This window comes from Python bivittatus, unplaced genomic scaffold (genome assembly GCF_059951505.1).
Source record: "Python bivittatus isolate LINGU-HERP-01145 unplaced genomic scaffold, Pbiv_v1 ctg000980_np1212, whole genome shotgun sequence".
Classification (NCBI taxonomy): Eukaryota; Metazoa; Chordata; class Lepidosauria; order Squamata; family Pythonidae; genus Python; species Python bivittatus.
In genome coordinates, this window is record NW_028277125.1 from 29,193,711 (window position 1) to 29,215,646 (window position 21,936).

Genomic DNA, 21,936 nt, shown 5'->3' on the forward strand with positions numbered 1-21,936 from the left:
CCTAGACTTCTCTCTAACATCTCAGTTTTTTATGTGGAAAAATCTTTATTGGTGGAAGGAGTATTCCACCATGAGCAATTTGTCATCCAAAAGAAATTAGCTGCTTTTATACAATGTGGGCTTAATTTAAAACTATGCATTATGCTATTGAATAGAGAAATGGATTTAGGATACAGAAATAGGTGATGAAATGGCATTGATTGCTTGTAGTCATCCCTCATCCAAGGCCCTTCAAATGAACTGGACTTCAGTCTTCAGCATCTCCAGCTAGCAGGCTGATGTCTGAGACCACTGGGGAACTGATGGAGGCTTACCTAGTGCTTCACTAGTGCTGCTCAGGAAAGCATAGGCACCAATTTGCAATGAGAGGATTGTTACTGCTCTCTTACAGTTGGAATATTACAGCTATGTCTCACAGAGTAGCTGAAGAACCACAGGAAAATATTCTGATTTAGCAGGTTCTTCAGTCTAACATTTTTGACGTAGTGACATTTTATACTTTTTTAAATGTAGACTTTTAGAAAGGGGTGAAGGAAAAACAAAACTATGTCAAACAAAACAGTCTTCAAAAAACCAATTATTTTCACCATAGTCCAGTAGAAAAAGTAATTTGTCCACCCATGTCAGCATACTACGTGAGATGTTCACATATGGTATTCATACCAGGCAATAACATTTTATATCCTGTTTTGCACATAGGAATAATTTATGTAAAACCTAAGAAATTATTCCTATAAATAAATTCAGGTCTATCATTTGCAAAACAGCTTTCTCTAGCCTGATGCTGTCAGGAATTTCCAGAATTCCGAGCTGGCATGAAACTAGTCCTCAGTAGTGGAGCATCTGCTGATGTGTGTGGGAGGTCTCTGCTGTGGTTTCTCACATGTCCAGGTAAGACAGCAAAAACTCCTGCCTAAAAAACCTGAAGAACCATTGACAGTACTGAGTTAATGGGAGCATTTGCCAAAGGCACTTTTTAAGGCAATTTCTTATGTTCCATTTTTCATATCTGGAAAAAAAATCTATCTCTCCCCCTCCTCCACAGACTTTTGATCCATACTGAACCATAGGTAGATATTAATATACAATAAATAAACAAAGTACAGTAGTGAATGCCAAATTTCTGCTAAAATGTATATTAAAGTCAAGAGGCTGATAAAAAGTATGTATTAATGTTCAGCTAAACCTCTCTCTCACAGAATCATACAGTGGCATTTAAGGTTTCAAGAGCATATATTTAAGTTGTCAAATTAATTGAATTGATGACTCTAATGCAAGTGAACAAGTTGACTAGTGTGATGATTCACAAGTCACATATGATGGTCACAGAAATCTGTGATGCTCAGAAAATGATGCTATTTTTACCTAATTTTAATACCCTTATATGTATTAAAAATAGGCAGGAAGTGGCAAAATAAGAATTATCGTCACATCAAAGTCTAATTCAGCTAACAAGGGCAAACAGTTCTACAGGTAGATGCTATAAGGATGGGTTTATATGCTGATATGGTATTTCAGTACATTTTTTAGTTTTTTTCTCCTTTAGGTTTATGAAGATTCTCAGTCATCCAGGTGGAATTGTCTGGAGGTTGAGTCATGGCAACATGGAGCCCATAATGTTAGTGAGAAACACAGCCACCCTGGAAGACATTTATGGGGTCTCCCCTAACCAACTTTCTAGACTGAAGAAGGTGCTTGGACAAACAGTGAAACATATCAAACCAAAAGAAAAGAAGTCCAGTTGCCATGACTCAACCTCCAGACATTTTCGCCTTTAGTTTAATGGCACAATCCATACTTTTGTTCCTCAATGTTCTATGATACTGAATTGCAGGTGTGAGAGTATGACAGTTTGCATCATAAGTGGGATGGACTATATGATTTCAGAGTGCAAAGAGAGTATTATTTTTTTTAAAAAAAAGTTCTCTTAGACAGGAATAAAACTGTAGCAACAACCTTCAAAAGAAATTTAGTACTTCAAAGAGAAAGATTCTCAACCAGCCCTCACTTTATTGTCCTAGTTTACAAGATACAAGGGTTTGTGTTGATCTGATCTAACAGAAAGTAATGTTCTTCCATTTACAGTCCAATCTGTTCCATCCCTCAGGTATCTTCTTCTGATGCATCTGGTGGGCTTGACTTTATTCTGTAGAGTTCAGTTCCTGAACAGTCCCTGATATTATTCAGAAGTACTCTTAAAAATTCTGTGTGCCTAAGAAAAGGAGAGCAGTACATAAAAAGACAAAATATATTTTAAAATATTGAAAGAAACAGTGTATCGACAAAACATCGAAAATAAAGACAGCGTAATGGAGAACAAAGAAAGAGCCAGATTGGTGTAGTGGTTAAGGCATCAGACTACAAACCAGGAGACTGTGAGTTCTAGTCCTGCCTTAGGCACAAAGCCAACTGGTGACCTTGGACCAGTCACTCTTTCTCAGCCCTAGGAAGGAGAAAATGGTGAAAAACCTTGCCAAGAAAACTGCAGGGGCTTGTCCAGGCAGTGACCAGGATTCAAGACTGACTCAAAGGCACTCCCCCCACCCAAAAAAATGAAGAACAAAAAAGAAAGACACACTGGAATAAGTGGTTTAAGGAGAAATGTTTTACGATTGTATGTAAATATATTTGTGATCTTAAGGACAGAGGTAAAATTTTAAATATTAATATTCAATACTTCAGTTCAAAACAACCTAGTATGAATTATTGTAGGAAGAGAACCATGTTGCTTTATTATAGCCAAAGATCAGGAGTTTGGTAGCACCTTTTCAACTAATATTTGTGTGTGTGTGTGTGTGTGCGCGCGCGTGCGCGCTGCAGCTCAGTTTATCAAATGGATAGAGTGGCGAGACATATGTATGATATAAATTGGGATGAAGTGGGAGACAGCAAGAAAAGGCAGGGCGGTTAAGCAGATACAGGTTACATGTGAGACAGATTGTAAGTACCTTATCAATTAACAATTGTAATGTGTTAAAAAACATTGTGTTTATTAAGATCTGAGATAGGCTGAATCCTTTTGACGTGAGTTCAGCAGTCACTTGCTCAAATGAACTAGTAGTTTCTTTGTTCCAGAACTGCTACTTTGAGATCTGTAATAGAGTGTCCAGGGAGGTTAAAACGCTCTGCTATTACTTTGTCCTTGTTTGGCGTCCTGATGTTGAACTTGTGTCCATTCATTCTTTTGCACAAAGTCTGGCCTCTTTGTCCTATGTAAAATGCAGAGAGCCATTGCTGGCAAACAATGGCATTTGTCACATTGGAAGAAGAACATGTGAAGGTGCTTCTAATCTTAAGAAATTGTTGAGCCTGTGATGGTGGTGTTGGTGTAAATGTGGGGCAAGGTAGACATCTGGGTTTGTTACAGGGTCTAGTTCCCATATCAGCATCACTTCCTATTTTTGTTGCTTGTGAGAATCTGCTTCAGATTGGATGCTCGTCTGCATGCAATATGGGCCTGCCACCCAGTGCTGAGAAAGCGTGGTGTCATTATCCAGTATGGCATGTAACTTATTAATTGTTTTTGAGTGGTCTAAGCTGTAAATATGAGCTGTAAATGACAGTAAAAATGGTTAGTCTGAGAAGGTACTACCAGATCCCTTTTGACTATTAGATTAGAATAACTAAAAACTAGAAACCAAATATGAAAATTTCTTCAGTATTCTTTTGCTATTCTCCTATTTGTCAGCCATGCTATAATTTTAGATACTGTTAGTACCAAGAAATTTAATTTTCAGAGGGTTTACTATCAAATATCTGGCAGCTACCAAGAAAAATGAAATTAATTTCTTACATTGTTTTATATGTATTGGGGAAAATGGAAAATAGAATCTATGGAGGACACATTACATAATGATTGGGAATATCTTTAAGAAAAAAATCCAGTTTCTAAGACATTTACAGCAATTGTTCACTCCTTTTTCAGACTTTTAAATAACTAGTGACAACTCTGTGTACGCATTCAAGCACATACTAAGCAGAGTAGTATTAGAACATTTTATGTGATGAAACTAAATCCAAATGAGCCTGTAAAAATATTCCATAATTTTATTTAACCATTTTGTGATATTTAGTTGCTGCTTGAGTGGCTGAAACAAAAGAAAAGCTTTGGAACTGGGGGATCTAAACAGAGTCTCATATATATTACAAAGAGGAAAAAATGTTTCGATTATTTTTTTGCAAATACCAAGTAAAGGCCCTCTTCCATCCAAATGTGTGCGTGCGTGTATTGTACAATGTTACAATGACTCACTACTTTAAGCATTTAATTGTCACAGCTGGAAATACCATGAAATTATGCATAGTTAACAGCAGGATGGTGTTTTAAGTCACCAGAAATTGAAGAGGTAAATCTTTACAGTTTTAAATAATTAAACCAGTCAATACAGTCATACACAAATGCTTTAGAACAATGTTTTATTTTTTTAAAAAAAATGAAACTATTTTGGGGATAGGAAGTATAGTTCTATAACTAGTTTATATTGGCAGATAGCTCTCAGATAAAATATCTGACAGAATAAGGTTCATCCTTTAGTCAAATACTACTGTATGACAGGAAGCATGTATAGCTTTTGGAAATTATTATTGGAACTCTTCATTTTTCAGTGTTATGCCATGTAGTTAAGCTATGAACAGTCTAATATAGTGCTATATTTATTTATATTTTTTCATAATTTAGATTTTAAAGGCTGCACAATTCAACAGCAACTCTTATATAATATTATTACATTCGCTTTAGTCCAGTTCATAATAGCAAACAGGTCAGAGTGATGACACAGGGCATTCAGATATAATGTGAAACTCTAGTTTAACTATAGTAAAGAACAAAGTATGTCTTGCAGAGATCCCACACACCAACTTTTCTACAGGTGGATATTTAAAGCTTCTATTTGTGATTTGGAACATCTAATTTAATCCCAATATGGAACCACATTGAATGGTCCTTCTATAGTTAATAAGCTAGTATTAAACTATCATTCAACAAATCAGTTTCCAATGATCTGGCAGATTTTCATGAACAGAAGCTTCTAAAGTCCCCCTTCTAGGAGCTTTACAAAACTTCTAGGGTCTAACTAGAGCCCCCTTGCTTTCTACTTTGAGATGTAGGAATAGCTGCACTCAGGGGCCAAAGTTGAAAGATCTTATGCAACAATTGATATGAGATGATAGGCAGAAAATCTAATTAATAATTGGTTAATTCAATGATCATTTCCCATTTACTTTCTCATTCTTATGTACCATTTCTCAGCCAGGTGGATCAGACAATGGTTAGGGTTCATGGTGAAGATAGAGCACACCAGATGGATGACCAGGGTCAGAAAGCCTTGTGATTCTATCCTCCTTTTATCTTCCAACATGGCCTGTCCAATTTCATCGATTTTGCTTCTGAGTAAATTCTCCCTTCTCCAGTGGAATTTACTATTAGCAGTGCACTCTATTGAGTGCATATTCCCTTTTCCAATGGAATGTATTGTTATTTCCAGACACCAACTCACCTAGACCCCTTCCTGTTTCTCACCATCTTAGATGATTGACCTTCTGTTGCCATAAATTGGCACCTGCCTTCCCATGGTCACAAACACTACCTCAGATCATTTATAACAAAGCCAGAGTTCCAATAAGCATGGCTAAATTTAGGTGCATATGTCTAAAGTCATTGTTTTCAGTCTGAGTAACAGCTTTCTTTAATAGTCAAACAAGATAATTTCATTTAGGTATGAGAATGTAGACTAGATAAAATATTCATGCATTTATTTAGTATAAGAGGAAGCTACTTCTATGGGTCTATTATTGCAAGATCATATCCAAAAACACCATTATTCAGGAAGAATCCAGGGCATATGTATTGCAAACAGATCTCCATGGAGGAGGTCAAAAAAAGCAAGATGATGGTTGTGGCAGCATGCGCAAAGCTCCACCTCTTTTGTATGCGTGTCAATGTCACATGCTCTAAAGAGTAAGGAAGATCACCTTGACAGAGATATGCAAGAACTGTTTCCTAGGCAAAGGGGGCTGAAACATTTTTAAAGTCCAGAACAAAGAGATAACATTCAGAAGCCTCCCTGATTCACTGGAATATAAGAAGGGGGAGAAGATATAGCACAATCAGACTTGCAAGATTCTGTTATTATAGCCAGTTTCAATAAAAGTAGTTTTAGTCTTCCTGCAGAGTTGATTTCCTGATCTGGTCTACCTAATGGGGTTGACACATGCCCATCAAATGGGGCAGGGTTTTGATAGTGCTGCCACAACTGCTGCCTTGCCTTTTTAGACTCTCCCACCCTGGAATGCTGCTGGAAACAAGACTGAACTGGAAACCACAGCCATTGTTTGGTGGCTGATGCAAATAAGTGCTTAGATAACACAGCTCCTGGACCCAAGGCCCATGTCCATGCTCCAAGACTCAAGGGCCAATGCCAGGATTTTTATCGAAGTCTGGCACTACAATCTCATGACTCTGTTTCCATAGAGTCAGAGGCTGTGGGAGCCCAACACTGACCTGCTCATCACGTGAATCAAGAGCCTGGGAACTGTATAGATAAGCTAGTGCTTAACCTAAACAATCCTGAGGGTTTTTCCTCTCCTCCCACTTCTAAGTAAAAGTGAAAAACAAGCCAGCTAAACATTATTTTGACTTAGAGTGAACTTTCTTAACATGTGCAAGAGAAATCAAAATATGTCACCTAAACTCAAAATAACAATGGTCCTTTGCACTGCCACTACACACTCCCAGCCTATGGAGCCGATCCAGAAAGGATACCATGGTCAGTGGTATCAAAGGCCACTGAGAGGTCAAGAAGAGCAAGGCCAGATGTACTGTCCAGCTCCTGCCAGAGATCATCCAAAAGTATGACCAATGATGTCTTTGTCTCATGCCTAGCCCTGAATCCCAACTGAAAGGGGTCCACATAATCTGCTTCATCCAGGGCCCACTGAAGTTGCTGCTGCTGCTTCCCTAAAAAAGGGAGGTTGGACACTGGATAAAAGTTGTCTAGTATGGTGGGACCCAGTGATGGTTTCTTGAGGAGGGGGCAAAGTAGTGCCTCCTGAAGGGGTGGCAGAACAGCTCCCTCCCTCAAGGAAGAATTAACCACTGCTAGGATCTAACCATATGACACCCCCTTAGCAGCCTTAACTAGCCAAGAGGGGAAGGGATCTAAGGAGCAGGGGGCTTTGCTCATAGTTATAAGGACCCTGTCTACTTCCTCAGGATCAACAGGATCAAACCGTTCCCAGATAACTGGGCAATACTATTCCCCAGTCATCTCCCTTGGACCTGTATCAAAGCTGGCATCCAACTTGGAATGAATTTGAATGATTTTGTCCAACAAATGGTCCCCAAATTCCTTTGTCCAGCCTTATACAGTAGGTGCACCTCCATCCTCCTTCCCCAGGAGAGCTCGTGTCACCTTAAACAAGGCCACCAAATGGCTATCCGCAGATGCAATAACAGTGGAGAAGTATTGTCGCTTTACTGCTCTTACTGCCCCAAAGTAGGCCTTAATAGCAGTTCTCACTTGTGTTTGATTGAGTTTGTCCCTCATCGACTTTCAGTGCCACTCTAGATGTCTCTTCTCCTGTTTTATCTCCCTTAGCTCCTCTGTGAACCACAGACAGCGATGAAAGAGGAGAGGTCACATGAGTGTGATCCGATTCAAAGCCACAGCCACCCTCTCATTCCAAGCAAAAGCCAAGGCTTCAGTCAGACTGTGCAGCAGACCCCCAGGAATAACCCCCAGCTTTCTCTGGAACCCATCTGGGTCCATCAGTTGCTAGGGTAAAACCAATTTAATAGGTCCCTCCTCCCTGCAGCAAGGGGGCAGTGCCAGAGAATCTCACGGTTACCAGGACATGATCTGACCATGACAGGCGACACTGAAAGCTTGCTGAAATGACAGTCATATCTATCTGTTCTGTTGTAATTTGTATTAATCTGAAGATATAAGTAAACACATGATTTTAGCAAAATAGCACACAAAACAGTTCATATTCAATCTATAACGCATGGCTTACATAATAGCATTATAGTCATACTGTATTATGCAAGAGACATTATTTTGCTCTAGTGTGACTTCTTTATTTGTACATTGTGGCGTCCCAATCATAATTACAGATTTCTATATATTCAGCATCTTTGCCAAATTTTAAAAATATTTTTACATATTAGCATCATTTAATGAAATAGTTTACATTTTAAAATGAGCCTTTTAATTGCATTGCATTGTTTTGTTTTGTTTGAAATTTGAAAATGCTTATAGAGAAAAAGCATGGTTAAATATAATGAATTAAAACATCCTCCTTCCCCTCTTTCTCCTCCTCTTTCTTTTGCTTCCATAAAACTGGTGCACATTTTTTTTTCTTTTTTTTTTTTGAGGGTGCATGCTGTGTGAGAATTTTGTTCTAGTAATCTAGCCTACATTGCAGCAGAAACTCCATGGCTTAACCACTGGGACACTGAGACTGATATTACGAGGACTGGTTGTAACTACCACTTGTTCAGCCCTGTTGTAAGTTTGAATTGTCACTGAACGAGTGGCCATTAAGCGAGGACCACCTGTACTGATACCTGATCTGGGCTGCAAAACATCAGGCAACCACTAGGTGGCAGCAGGTCAGCCTTTCCTCATGTAGGACTATAGCATCTAAGCTGCAAAATCTGGATTGGGACCACTTTGGAACGCAGCGAAGAGTTATATCTGAAGCTGCCATCTCATGGTTCCCTTGATTTTTGCAGGCTCAGTCTGGTAACCCTACTTTTATGTCCCATATCATTTATCTTATAAAAATGATCACTTATCACTTAATTTTCAAAGATGCATAGGTTTAATATTCCCTAGATGAACTTGGCCTCACAGGCTCAGAATAAACCATACACACGGGAGCACAATCCCCTAAAGTCAAAGCCATTAGCTATCATTTGTTAATTTTTAAAATACAATATAAGGATGTACTTTCATCTCCTCTTTCCCTTCACATATGAAATTCTGTTCAATTTTTACACTTCTTTGCATAACTCTTTATTATCTTTCACTCTGAACTGCACCTTTCAAGTGTGCCATTGTGATGCCGCTTAATTGGAAAGGTTGATTTCCTTTCCTTTTGGATGTCACAAGCCTGCTGTCTTCAAAAGATCTTGACACAGGAAATCAGAATTCAGCAGCAAGTTTAACCCTGCTCTCTAGGCCATCTGGCTTGTGTCTCTTCCTAAAGGATGCATGTGTCCTATATGAAGGAAAATACTATAAAGCCACTTTTGTAACAGACTTCCTAATGTCTCTTTCTGTAACTCAAGGTTACAGATCCATCTGCCAGGACCCAATGATATAAATAGAAAGAACCAAAATAGAAAGAATCAGTAAGAAGCGCAGCCCCAAATTTTAATCACCTTCCCCTCCCAGCCTAGACCTTGTATATCATTGCTTAAAAGGAGCCTACCTCTATTTCCTAGATGTAACTTTGGTTCAGGTTTGTTGGCTTGTTTGTTTTTTGTACAGTAGATAGATTTGCTGACATTAGAGCAGGTACTGTTTATTCCTGGAGATCCAGGTCTTCCTGTTAATGGAGATACACCTATGACAGGGGTGGGCAAACTTTTTGGAGCAAAGAACTGCAAGCAGGGAGCAGGACAGTGAGCAAGCAAGTTTTCAACATGCAACTAATGTGAAGAAGTCCCATGAAAGGGACAGTGGTTCTATCTCCCCTTTCCCCATTTAAAAGAAAATACAGGAAAGGAAAAATTCCTCTTAGAGTAATTGATAAGTTTTCTAAAAGTAGAAGAGGGGGCTGGTCTGGTTATAATATTTTTGGTTCTTTCGAGTACAATTACAAAGATACTGTGCAAACTCAAGGGGAAAGGGACATTTGCTGTCAAACCAATGGACAGAGTAGGGGAAGGCACAGAAACTGGGTGACTGAAGAAGCCAAGAAGAGGAAACACAGAATCCTTTTTTAAAATACAGCAGGACAATGGAATGACAAGTGGCAGCATGACTTTCCACCACTTTGAGACGGGAAATGCATAACAGCCTCAGTTTGTAAAATAGGCTTTATGCAATTTAAAAACCCTAAACTCCAAAACCCAAGAAAACCCTGCCATTTTGCATTATTACCCAGAGAACAGTGTTTCCCATGTCCTCATCCAGAATTATGCTTTTGCCCATCCTTGCTCTAGTATAGGAGTAGGTCACTTTTTGCGGCAAGGGTACATTGGGAATTGTCAGGATACATGGGCTTCCACGGGGCAGCACTAAACACACACTAACCAAAAGGTGAATTAGTTGCAAAAGATTGTTTCCGCCATTCCAGTGGAAATGTTATGGGGCCCAAAGATATACCTGCAAATACATATGATGCTAGGAGACTAATGCCTTGATTTGTAGCATGCCAGCTTCTTTTCTTAAAACAAAACATATGATTGATTGATTGATTGATTGATTGAATTATATTTATCCTCTGAGACCAAGTAACAGTAACAATGCAAGTTCTAAAATTATAGTGAGCAAAAGGATAACAGAAAAGATAGGAAAGTAAAATAAGGTAAAATGAAGTAAGTTATACAACACAGTGATAAAAAACCAAAATCCCCTGTAGCAGGTGCTGCTACAGAGAAAGCACGCTTCCAGGGTCCCAATAGATGACATTGTTTAATTCGAAGGAACTTGGAGCACGCCAACACTGCAGGATTCAGTCAGCCAGGCAGATGTTATGGCAATCAGGTGGTCCTTCAAGTAACCAGGCCCTATGCCATGTAGGGCTTTATAGGTAATAACCAGTATCATGAGTTGTACCTAGAAGCAAACTGGCAACCAGTGCAGCTTACAAAACAGAGGTGTTACATGGGAATATCAAGGCATGCCCATTACTGCTCATGCCACCACATTCTGGACCAGTTGAAGCTTCTGGGTGGCCTTCTAGGACAGCCCAATGTAGAGTACATTGCAGTAGTCAAGCTGCAAGGTAACTAGGCGTGAGTGACTGTCTGCAGTTCACGTTGGAAGCTGCTGGCTGTTTGTGAGGCTTTCTCCTTCCTCCTGCAAAGTCTTCCTCCTGCAAAGCAGCACAGCGTGAATGGGACGTGATATGTACAAGCAAGCGAAGGAGGACGATGGTTGGTGTGTGCAAGCAAGCAAAGGGGGAAGGAGGGCACTGGTGCATGTGAGTGAGTGAAGGGAGGAGGGTGCTGGTGGATGCATGAAGGGAGGAGGGTGCTGGTGGATGCAAGTGAGCGAAGGGGAGAGGAGGGCCAAGAAGCCCCTAAGCTGCAGCATGGCAAGCAGCCCAAGATCCATGTGGTTCTGGGGCTGCTTGCTGCCCCGCAAGGCAGGGTTCAGGGCAGCCAAAAGGACAGAGATCGGGGGGAGTTGGAGGCAGTCCCTTACCTTACTGAGGCTTGAAGCTGGGAGAGACCAAGCCCAGAATGGCTTGGATTGGGGTGAGTCCTCAGCTCATGACTAGTGGAATTTGCTTAACAATGGCACCAGGGAGTCCTAGTATTGCTGTCCCTAAGCAATGTGGTCATTTGAGTCTCATTTTATGACCACATCACTTAGTGATGGAAATTCTGGTCCAATTGTGGTCATAAGTCAAGGATTACCTGTAGATGTTGAAAAGGAGGGGAGAGAGATTAGAATCCTGTGGCACCCCACAAACACTGTACCAATGCAATTCCTCATTGACATATTCTTTCCAATAGTAGAGAATATATATTAACAAGATTGAACTTTTAGGTTCTTGGTGTTGTCTGAGCTTGGTTGTTTTCTTTCTGGCCAGCAAAGTCCACTCTCCCAGGCACTGATGCTGTTATCTACCCTAGTAATGAAACATCTGCCAGAAAACAACCAAACTATGTGTTCTTTATTAAGCTAGACTGCAGGGTCATCATTCTTAGGAGGTAGAATGGAGCCTGAGCCCATGTCTCTCCTCACCAGTTCCAGTGCAACATGAAAAGGCTTTTCCCTGAATTTACTGAGAAGTGGAGAGGAGAGATTTGAATGTTCTGCTGGAAATCTGCCAGGAAAGTTGTTTGAGGGCAATCTGACAAGCAGAAGATTGGTATCAATCATCAATGACTGACATAGCCAAGATCTGTCAAAGGGCGCTATGGTGGCAGACTGGTTCTTTGCTTTTCCCAATAATTTTGACAAAACATAAATGCAATTTATTTTATATGACAGGTCTCCTCAGCATTTTGATGCCCCTTAGAAGAACTGGAGCTGGTTGATAGACTGGGGGAGCAGATGACTACTTTGCTGAAGATACCATTTTTTTGCATTATCTTATCTTACGATATCAAAAATAAGGCATAGAGTTTCATTTTGGAAATGAAAAGCTGAAGCTGAATTTGAGAAAAGTTGGCCTTTTGCCCTTACCTTTATGAAACCTGGAGCTCTTATTTTGCTTCTCCCCAAAGAAATATAATATAGAACAATATTTTCATTCCCAGTCTTTAGCTGACTCCAGTGTTTGCAAAAGATGTTCATCCAAATGCTAAGAGTACTCAAGGGAGCCAGGATTTTGAGCTGCTCACGACCCATTATAATACTGTGGGGAAAATTTTCTTTCAAATTATTCCTCCTGAAAGTATAAAATCACATTGTACTCTCCCTCTATAATGCATCTAAATTAATTTACTTCCCGTCTGCCCAGCAAAACTGAAATCTGAATATGATTTGACAAACAGGCCGTGTAAACTGGGCTGGTACAGTGGAAAGCAATGTGGCGGCAGACCATTACAAGTACAATACATATAACTTGCAGTTTGACTTTGCAATAGATTGACTAGTAAGAAGGCATTGTGGTAGGTGAGTGGGTTAGATTCAGGTTCATGCCAAATGAACAGAAAAGTGATGGTGGGAATAGTGGAAGAACTATCCCCTTAATTTTCTTCTATGGGTCCCACCCACCCAAAAAAGTCACTTTCCTTCAGTCAAAAATAGTTCCTTGTCTAGAAGAAACATGCTTTCAGTGTAGAAAACTGTATGAGAAAAGAACCACAGGATTGGTAGTGAAGTATGATGTTGAATAGAAAAGGGTAGACCAATGTCTTATATAAATACACCCTTCATTCAAAGAGGCATTCTTCACCTACTGTAACCATGGAACCAGTCCTATCCTACCCAGATGAAAAAAACATGTTCTCTCTATATCCTCCAAAACACAAGGTGAAAAAAATCCATATGAACAGGACAATTAATTTCCAGGTTTACCTCCATATAACCTACCCTGGCTGGGGAATTCTGGGAGTTGAAGTCCACACATCTTAAAGTTGCCAAGGTTGAGAAACATTGGTCTACAGACACGGATGTTTTCTTCTTTCTTGTTAAATGGCAGTACTCCCTGAAGACAGAAATGCAAATTCTGCACTTGCAAATAGAGTTTGTCCACAACATAGCAGTGGTAAAGAACTTGGGTAGAAGACTTTTATTTCTCAATAGTTATAAGAGACCATTCTGGAGAAAAATGACTCATATTTTTTCAATATATACATACCTTGTCTTAAATATTTCATTTGTGATTCTAGATGAAGAAAAAAATAGTTTAGTCCAAACAATTTAATTTGGTCTTTTTGTTGTAATTTGTCATATTAATGATATAGTTAATAATAAAGGGAGAGTTAACCAATGTGATAACTATTGAGCTTTTTCTTGGGCAGCGGGCCTTTCATAACCAACCAAAATTAAATGTATGTGTAATCAGTACCTGTGTATCTGTAACAGGTATTACTCTTTACAGAAAGATTCATAGCAGATTGAAAAATTAGAACCACAAATATAGACACATATTAGGATTTTATGTAGGGTTATTCAGTGGTACCTCGGTTCACGAATTTAATTCGTTCCATGATTCGGGTAATGAACCAAATCAAATTTCCCCATAAGGTTCAATGTAAATAAGGTTAATTCGTTCTGACCCCTATGAACGTGGTCGCCAACCAAATCAAATTTTCCCGTAAGGTTCAATGTAAATACAGTTAATCCGTTCTGAACCATATGTATTTTTTTTTAATCACAAAAATATGAAACAAAGTACAGTACAGTATGAAGAGAGAGAACACTAACCTTGCTTGAGGTGACACCAAAAAGCTTCACAGCAAGTGTCTGCGACCACGATCTCGCCTAGAGGAAGCCACGACCACGTATCAGAGCAGGGAAGATGGCCACGGGTCGTGTTCGTCACCCGATGCGGAGTTTGCGAACGGAAGCAAAATTTTGCGAACGCTGCTGTTCGCAAACCGAATTGTTCGTGAACAGAAGCGTTCTTGAACCGAGGTATTACTGTAATTCAATGGCAATTGAATGAGTAAGCTCTTCCTTGTAGCAGTGCTTCCTTGGGCAATTTTACAAATACATATTTTCCAGGTAGAACAGTAACAGAGTACAGAATTTTTAAAAGCTCATGAAAGAGAATGTTCTTATGAACAAGGTATTTATTCCCAAGCTTAAAATATTTTGTAAATAGAGCTGCTTTATAGAGTGTCTTTATGGCAAATGTTTTCTATAATGTAGGCAGACATAAATTCACATGGTTGAAGTGACAATCACCATCCAAGTGACATATTTTAAGATTCATTTATTTAAATCTGTTTGTGTCTGGAACTATGCAAAAACAACATTTTAAAGTAAAATAATGTATTATACTATCCTTTCTTGACTCTCCGTTTCTGGGTTCAATTGTCAATACGTTATGCATTTTGTTGCCATAGCTCCTGAATTTTTTTTTTATGAGCAATCAATGCATATTACATAGGTATAAGTTAGAACTAGATTAATATAAAACCCATAATCTGAATTGTGCTATTGTACATCCCTGATACTTGTTCTACAGTTATTTCTCCCTTGATGTAAATTTTTATTAAAGGTTTTAAAGAGAACATAAAAACTAACACAAAGAATAAAGAGAACAAAGAAAAAGAAAAAAGAAAAAAACAAAAGTGCAGAAAGAAAGAAGAGAAAGAGAATGTCCAATTTCCTTTGCAGCAAATATAAATATGATTACAAAAATTATCTCTTACTTTATGATTACAAAAAAAAAAGCTAACTTTTTTGTATTATCCAATTTTTTTCTAATAATCAAAACCACAAGTCATAAGTGCATTTTTTTTTCTGTTTCATGCAAAAAGTTTCCAGTAAGGGGTTTCCAGTAAGCCATAAATGTAGACGTCATCTTTTCTCTGATCAAGGATATTAATTTAGCCATCTCTACGAGTTCCGTCATCTTCACCAACCATTCCTTCATTGTGGGTAGTGTACAGTCTTTTCTCCCTAGTGACTCTGATACATTCTTAAAGCAAGTTTCTTTCTGTCTTTTATTCCAGTCCCAGATCAACAAAAAGCAAGCTGTGATTTGTCTAACAGAATCTTCTGTGTTTTATGATTATCTGTTGAGAATATTGTCATATTGTCATAGGACACCATTGGATGAAATGGCCTTCAGATTCTTTCCAGTCCTACACTGCTAAATCTGGCTTCATTACTAATATTTGATCAGTTTGTATTCTATGATTAACACAACAATTTTTGGCATGTAGATCTGATTGCAAAATTACTTTTTTCTTTAATTTCATTTGATGAAATGGACTTGAAACATTTATTTTCCTCCTTGTCCCCATAATGTTTTCCTTGCTTCAGCCTCAGCCCATGAGTTTGATAGGCATGAGTCCTTAGCTCTACCACTGAAATAGTAGTGTTTTTCCCTGTACTGCAACACCATCCAAGGGGAAATTCAAAGGAAAAGAAAGTGAGGTCGCTGGCACAGATTGAGAATATAAGCATCTTGTCCATATCTCCAGGACCTATAACCTGAAACCGATCCCATACAACTGGATAAGATGATATACTGGATACCTGAGTATATACAATATCACAAGTGCTCAGTTGATATGAAAAAGAGAGATTTTCAGATTAGTTAATGATTAGGACTGTACAACAATTGGGATTGCTAAGAATAAGTCAGATGGTACATCTCTGTATCCCATTCCAAGTCTCAGAGCTTATAGTGAGACTTACAGAAGAATCAAATCAAGTCAGATAAATTGAAAACCATATTAAGGCAATAACAACATATTGCCTGGAAATAGCACAGGCCATGGAGATTAGCTCTTTAGTCCAAATGTCAGTAATTTCTTACCCTCTGAATCATTCTTTGAATGGATACAGGTTCAGCTTTTAGACCTTGGGCCCGATATTAGAGAAAGTTTTGTTGGTGTTAAGATCCTGTTTTCTTTCTCCTTTTAACTTCAGAAAAAATAATTTAAAGCTACAGTTCTCAGCCTGCCTCACTTTTGGCTGTATTATCTGGGATTGCTGAAAGTTGTCATTCCTCCACAAGCGGGGTGCAACTTGTACCAACCCTTAATCTAGGTCATTGTGAAGCTTAAAAGATTAAAACCAGGAACGTCTGTTATGCATAGAAAAGAATAGGGAACCAGTTCTTGGTCTTGCTTAGCAAAGCTAGTATGCCTCTCTGCTAGCTAACTCCCACTGACTTCCTACTGTGCATCCAATAGTCATCTACATTTTGCATTCATTTAAATTTCAAACAGAGCTCCTTTAAAAATTTGTTTCATGTTGTTTTGGGTATGCGTGTGTATAATAGTACTGCTCCTTGATAATGCTATAAATGCAGAGAATCATTTATAAATGTCTTGTAATTTTTTCATTGCATCAAAATAGCCAGATAAGGCAACATTTCAGAAGTTCTCTGCTAGAGTTTGTGTTGTAGATCATCCAAAGAAGAAACCTAGATTTAAATTAGACAGTAGCAATGGACTGAGGGTTTCTATCATTCATAAAGAGACAACCCCCTTGCTTAATCTTCAAAATAGCTTGCTTCTTTGGAAGGGAAGGTTTCTACTATGAAATTCTCAATAAAGCATTCCCATACCCCCCAGATATATAAACATACAGATACTTGTCTTCCTTGGGTATGAATGGTTTCTTGGGTGCCAGGAAAAGGTCATCATTTAGCTTTGTGTACTGCTCAAAATCAAGCAGCTCTGTTGGAAGCATTGAGAAGTATGTAGTATAAAAAACTCTCCCTGGATCATTGGAGAATCCCAGCTAGTCAGATTAGGGTAGACAAAGAATAAATCAATTTCTTATGTTCCAGATTAATTTAACACCGTCCTTCTTTCTGGCATGCTTCTTCCAAGTAATGAGCTGCTTACTTTTTGACAATCCTTCTTTTCATGGAAGAAGCTATCATCTTGCAAAAGGACTTTAGAAAAATGAGTTTATTTTTGTCTCCAAATAGGTTTATAGATTTTTTTTTCTGGAATCTGTTAGAGTCTATAGTCCTTTTTCTTCTTTTTTCATTTGCTCTTTCATGCTCTGATTACAGGTATGCTTTGTGAATCTGGATGCAGGCAAAGCTGATTACAACAGTGAATTCATGAAACAGGCAAGTGTACTGCTAATACACATGTGGTAGAACTCACGCAGCAATAGATCCAACAGTGTTCCCATTCAACCGTGCAGCTCACGGGGTGACTTCAGCCAGTCCCTTTTCCATAACCCAACTTATCTCACAAAATGTCCGTAGTGGAGAGAACATTTAGGGAACATTCCCAGGTGTGCTACTTTGAGCCCCTTGGATGAAAGGTAGAATATGAATCTAATTAATTGTGGAACACATTTTGACTGTTTGCTTCTTACATCTGGATAATAGAAATTTCAGTAGTCAGATATGTAGTCTCCACATAGAAACACAAGTTTATACAAATCTCCCATCTGCAGAGGCATGGCACAGCTACACAGTAACTGGCATTCGGTGATACACAAATGAATACAATTACCAGCAAAGAAAAAAACAATTTCAATCCCCTTGTCCAGACTAGGCACTATTCTTGCAACTGTGGGCTACACTACCATTGCTACTATTATTACTGGATTTCCTTCTATACTTTTTTATATTATTATTATTATTATTATTATTATTATTATAATTATTATTATTATTATTATTACTACTACTACTACTACTACTACTACTACTACTAGTACTACTATTATTTTTCTGAAGTTCCTAAATTCATTTTCAGACATTGGAGCAGAGAATTGCCAGTAATCTCTATTTTGAAGATATTGCTCTGCTGCTTTGCCAGTTCTGGTTGGCCTGACTATTTAAAAAATGTCCTTTGTTAGATCAGCAGCCATCTTATTCCAGTCCCAATCATTGCACAGTTAAGATAGCTTTGAAAGGGTTGTTGGATTTAGAGTGGGAAAGAGTGCAGACTTCAACTCAAAAAATAATTTCTCAGTCGGGGTACTCTGCATTTATCCAGCACGTGCACAAACAGGCTCACAGCAGCACCATTCTCACATTTAGAAAAGAGGCTTTATCCAAACTGTTCTTGTAGAGATAATGCCTAATGGATAATTGCCCAGAATTTCCATGGCAAACATCAAGGAAAAAATTCTACCAATACGTCCTTCACTGAACAGTTTTTTAAGCAGAGTTTTTCCTAATAATTTTAGAATAGTTTTGAGCAGCTTAACCCTTTTGTCTGATTCTTGAGAAGATGTTAAATACATGCATACGTACTTTTAAATACCTGAAAAATGTATTTCCCCCTTCTAATGTTTTAATTTAATTAAATATTCTAGTTCTTTTGTCACTTTTTGTCTTTCTTCCCCAAATCTAAACATTTTAATTACTAAACATCCTATGCCCCCCTCTACATGCTTGTGCCAATGTTTTCCTTACGTTGGTAAAGTCTAGCTGACTGAAATGAATCAGATTTTTTTTCTACACTTAATTAATATTTAGTATGTTGGATTTAAGCAAATTCTCAAAGTCATGGAAGAAGTTAGATCTTGACCTCCAGTGTAAATTTAGAGCAGCAAGGGTTTCTGGTTCCCAATTGTATGATAATGGGCAATGCAAAATTATTCTATGATTACATTCCAATTAAACTGCTGATTTTTAAAAAAAATAAGATTGATCTAATCTGAATTATTGTGTGGAAAGGCTTTGAGCACCATTCAGGCCTGATGCTCAAAACAAATTTAAAATTCTTTCAAGTCCTTTTGTGTAATCTCTGATGGATTTGGCATTTTATTAAACTCTTTCTACAAGCCTGAAGTCTGCTGAGCCCAAAACAATCAGAAGCCTTTTTTATGCTTAAAATAGAATGAAGGAAGCAAATTAAGCTCCCCCTGCCCAAAAAAATCAAATGGATTTCATGATGTTGGCAGACACAAGAACACTGATGGTTGGGCTAGTTAGGATAGTTCTTTTCTCTGTCCGTACATGTTCATGAAAACGTGAAGGGGGGATTTCTGAAATTTGTGCATGATTTTAATCCAATAATTCTCAATCTTTTCCTATCAGCAGAAATCAGTCATGTAGCATTTACAGGCACCATGATATATGGGTCTCCCAAATATGGCATCTCTATGATAAATGAAATAAAAAAATAATTTTAAAATGGATGGCTGAAATTGTGTGATCTCATGACATCTCCATCTTAAAGTTCACCTACGTTTACTATCAATGAGAAATTTACTCTCAAATCATTTTTGAGGACACATCAGCAACCATTCTTATTTTATATTTGATAGCAAGGCTGTTTTAACAAATATGATACAGTCTGCCTCAAGATCATGATTTTTGTATTTCAGAAATTGGTCAAAATCTCCCCAAATCTTCCAAAGATTATTACCTCAATGAATGTACAACCACCAAAAGACAATGAAATTATTTTGCTGAGTGGATTAACTCCAGGAAATCTTCAGGCTGATTTTGAAGTGCCCCAGGTATGAACTTCAAATTAACTTTTAGAAATGTCTTCATGCTCTGGTGGATATTTCAGAACTAAATGCAGAAAACTTAGAGAGGTGTACACTAGCCAACTAGTAGTCAGAGATGCTCATGTATGTGTAGGTATGCAAATAAAATAAGGCTGCAATAGTCCTATACCCATGTACATGAGAGTATGTCTCATGTAACACAAGGGAACTTAGTATTGAACAGACAAATATAGGATTACAGGGTATCTATATGAGTAGGGGTGGGTAGTTAGCCTATATGTGTGATCAATGGCTGATCAGTTTAATCAAACCAATGCCTTGGGATTTAAATTGTATGCAATTCCCTTGAATTGAAGACACAAAATCAACTTGCATATGACTGCACTACAATATTGTGTTCCTAATACCCTTAAATACTTACAGAGGGCACCATGAGGACACTATGCATGTTTTTTGTTGATGTAAGCATGGTTAAACATAATGGGATTTGGTCTGAATGAACTTTATTCTAAACCTGGTTGCTGCTGAAGCCGATGTAGGTATGTAGGTAGGTAGGTAGGTAGATACACACAGACACACACATATGCTTTAAGAATTCTTATCTAGGCAATTTCTAATAAAACAGATTTTTGATCGCATTAAAAGTTTTAATTTCATGAATGGAAGGAGCTTACATTCATGGAATGAGGTTTGTTCTCACATAAAAGATCCTTTCATGAGCAGGAGGGGTCCCATTGTGAGTGCAAGTCTCTTTTCATGAAATAAAAATATTAGATTCAATCTTCTGGCTCTAATTGTCCTCTGTAAGGACAAACACCAGGTAGTGCCACTTACCCACAGAAAATAGGTGGGCAGCCAATTTGTAGCCATGGTTGGCAATGTCCCCAGACCATGTCACTGTTTGCATTTCTTTAAGTGTTCAAATTAATCCACTATAGACATTTTTCAGGGTATTTATAATCATAGGCTCTCATCCAGCCATTGATACCCATGTAAATACTATCAAAAGAGAGATTTAATTGGATGAAAATTAAATGGCTCTCTTATTTATCACTCCCATGGATCACTGCCTTGTTGTGGCGAAGGGGCTTGCGTAACTCAGTGAAGCCATGAGCTATAACCGTGCAGGGCCACCCAAGACGGGCAGGTCATGACAGAGTTCTGACAAAATGTGCTCCACTGGAGAAGGAAATGGCAACCCACTCCAGTATCCTTGCCAAGAAAACCCCATGGACAATGTTAAAAGGCTAAAAGATATGATGCCGGAAGATGAGCCCCTCAGGTCGGAAGGTGTCCAATATGCTACTGGGGAAGAGCGGAGGGCAATTCCAAGTAGCTCCAGAAAGAGTGAAGCGGCTGGGCCAAAGCCGAAAGGACATTCAGCTGTGGATGTATCTGGAAGCGAAAAGAAGGTCCGATGCTGTAAAGAACAATATTGTATAGGTACCTGGAATGTAAGATCTATGAACCAAGGCAAGCTGGATGTGGTCAAACATGAGATGACAAGATTGAACATCGACATCTTGGGAATCAGCGAACTGAAATGGACGGGAATGGGTGAATTTAATTCGGGTGACCATTATATCTACTACTGTGGGCAAGAAACCCTTAGAAGAAATGGAGTTGCACTCATAGTCAATAAGAGAGTGGGAAAGGCAGTAATGGGGTACAACCTCAAAAATGACAGAATGATCTCAGTGCGTATCCAAGGCAAACCATTCAATATCACAGTCATCCAAGTCTATGCCCCAACCACTGATGCCGAAGAAGCTGAAGTTGACCGCTTCTATGAAGACCTACAACACCTTCTAGAACTAGCACCAAAAAAGATGTCCTTTTCATCATAGGGGATTGGAATGCTAAAGTAGGAAGTCAAGGAGTAATCGGAATAACAGGCAAGTTTGGCCTTGGGGTACAAAATGAAGCAGGGCAAAGGCTAATAGAGTTCTGCCAAGAGAACAAGCTGGTCATAGCAAACACCCTTTTCCAACAACACAAGAGACGACTCTACACATGGACATCACCAGATGGTCAATACCGAAACCAGATTGATTATATACTTTGCAGCCAAAGATGGAGAAGCTCTATACAGACAGCAAAAACAAGACCAGGAGCTGACTGTGGCTCAGATCATGAGCTTCTTACTGCAAAATTTAGGCTTAAATTGAAGAATGTAGGGAAAACCACT

General features: G+C 38.5%; 1 protein-coding gene across 1 annotated transcript in view; it reads left to right on the plus strand.

The window, feature by feature from the left end:
* The window catches only part of SPHKAP (SPHK1 interactor, AKAP domain containing), a 61,532-nt gene that overhangs the window by 21,370 nt on the left and 18,226 nt on the right, over positions 1 to 21,936 (plus strand). Inside the window, exons 3-4 of the mRNA XM_088132211.1 lie at positions 17,338 to 17,397; positions 19,620 to 19,754. Coding sequence (XP_087988337.1) covers positions 17,338 to 17,397; positions 19,620 to 19,754 — 195 coding nt within the window. The remainder of the gene's footprint in view (positions 1 to 17,337; positions 17,398 to 19,619; positions 19,755 to 21,936) is intronic.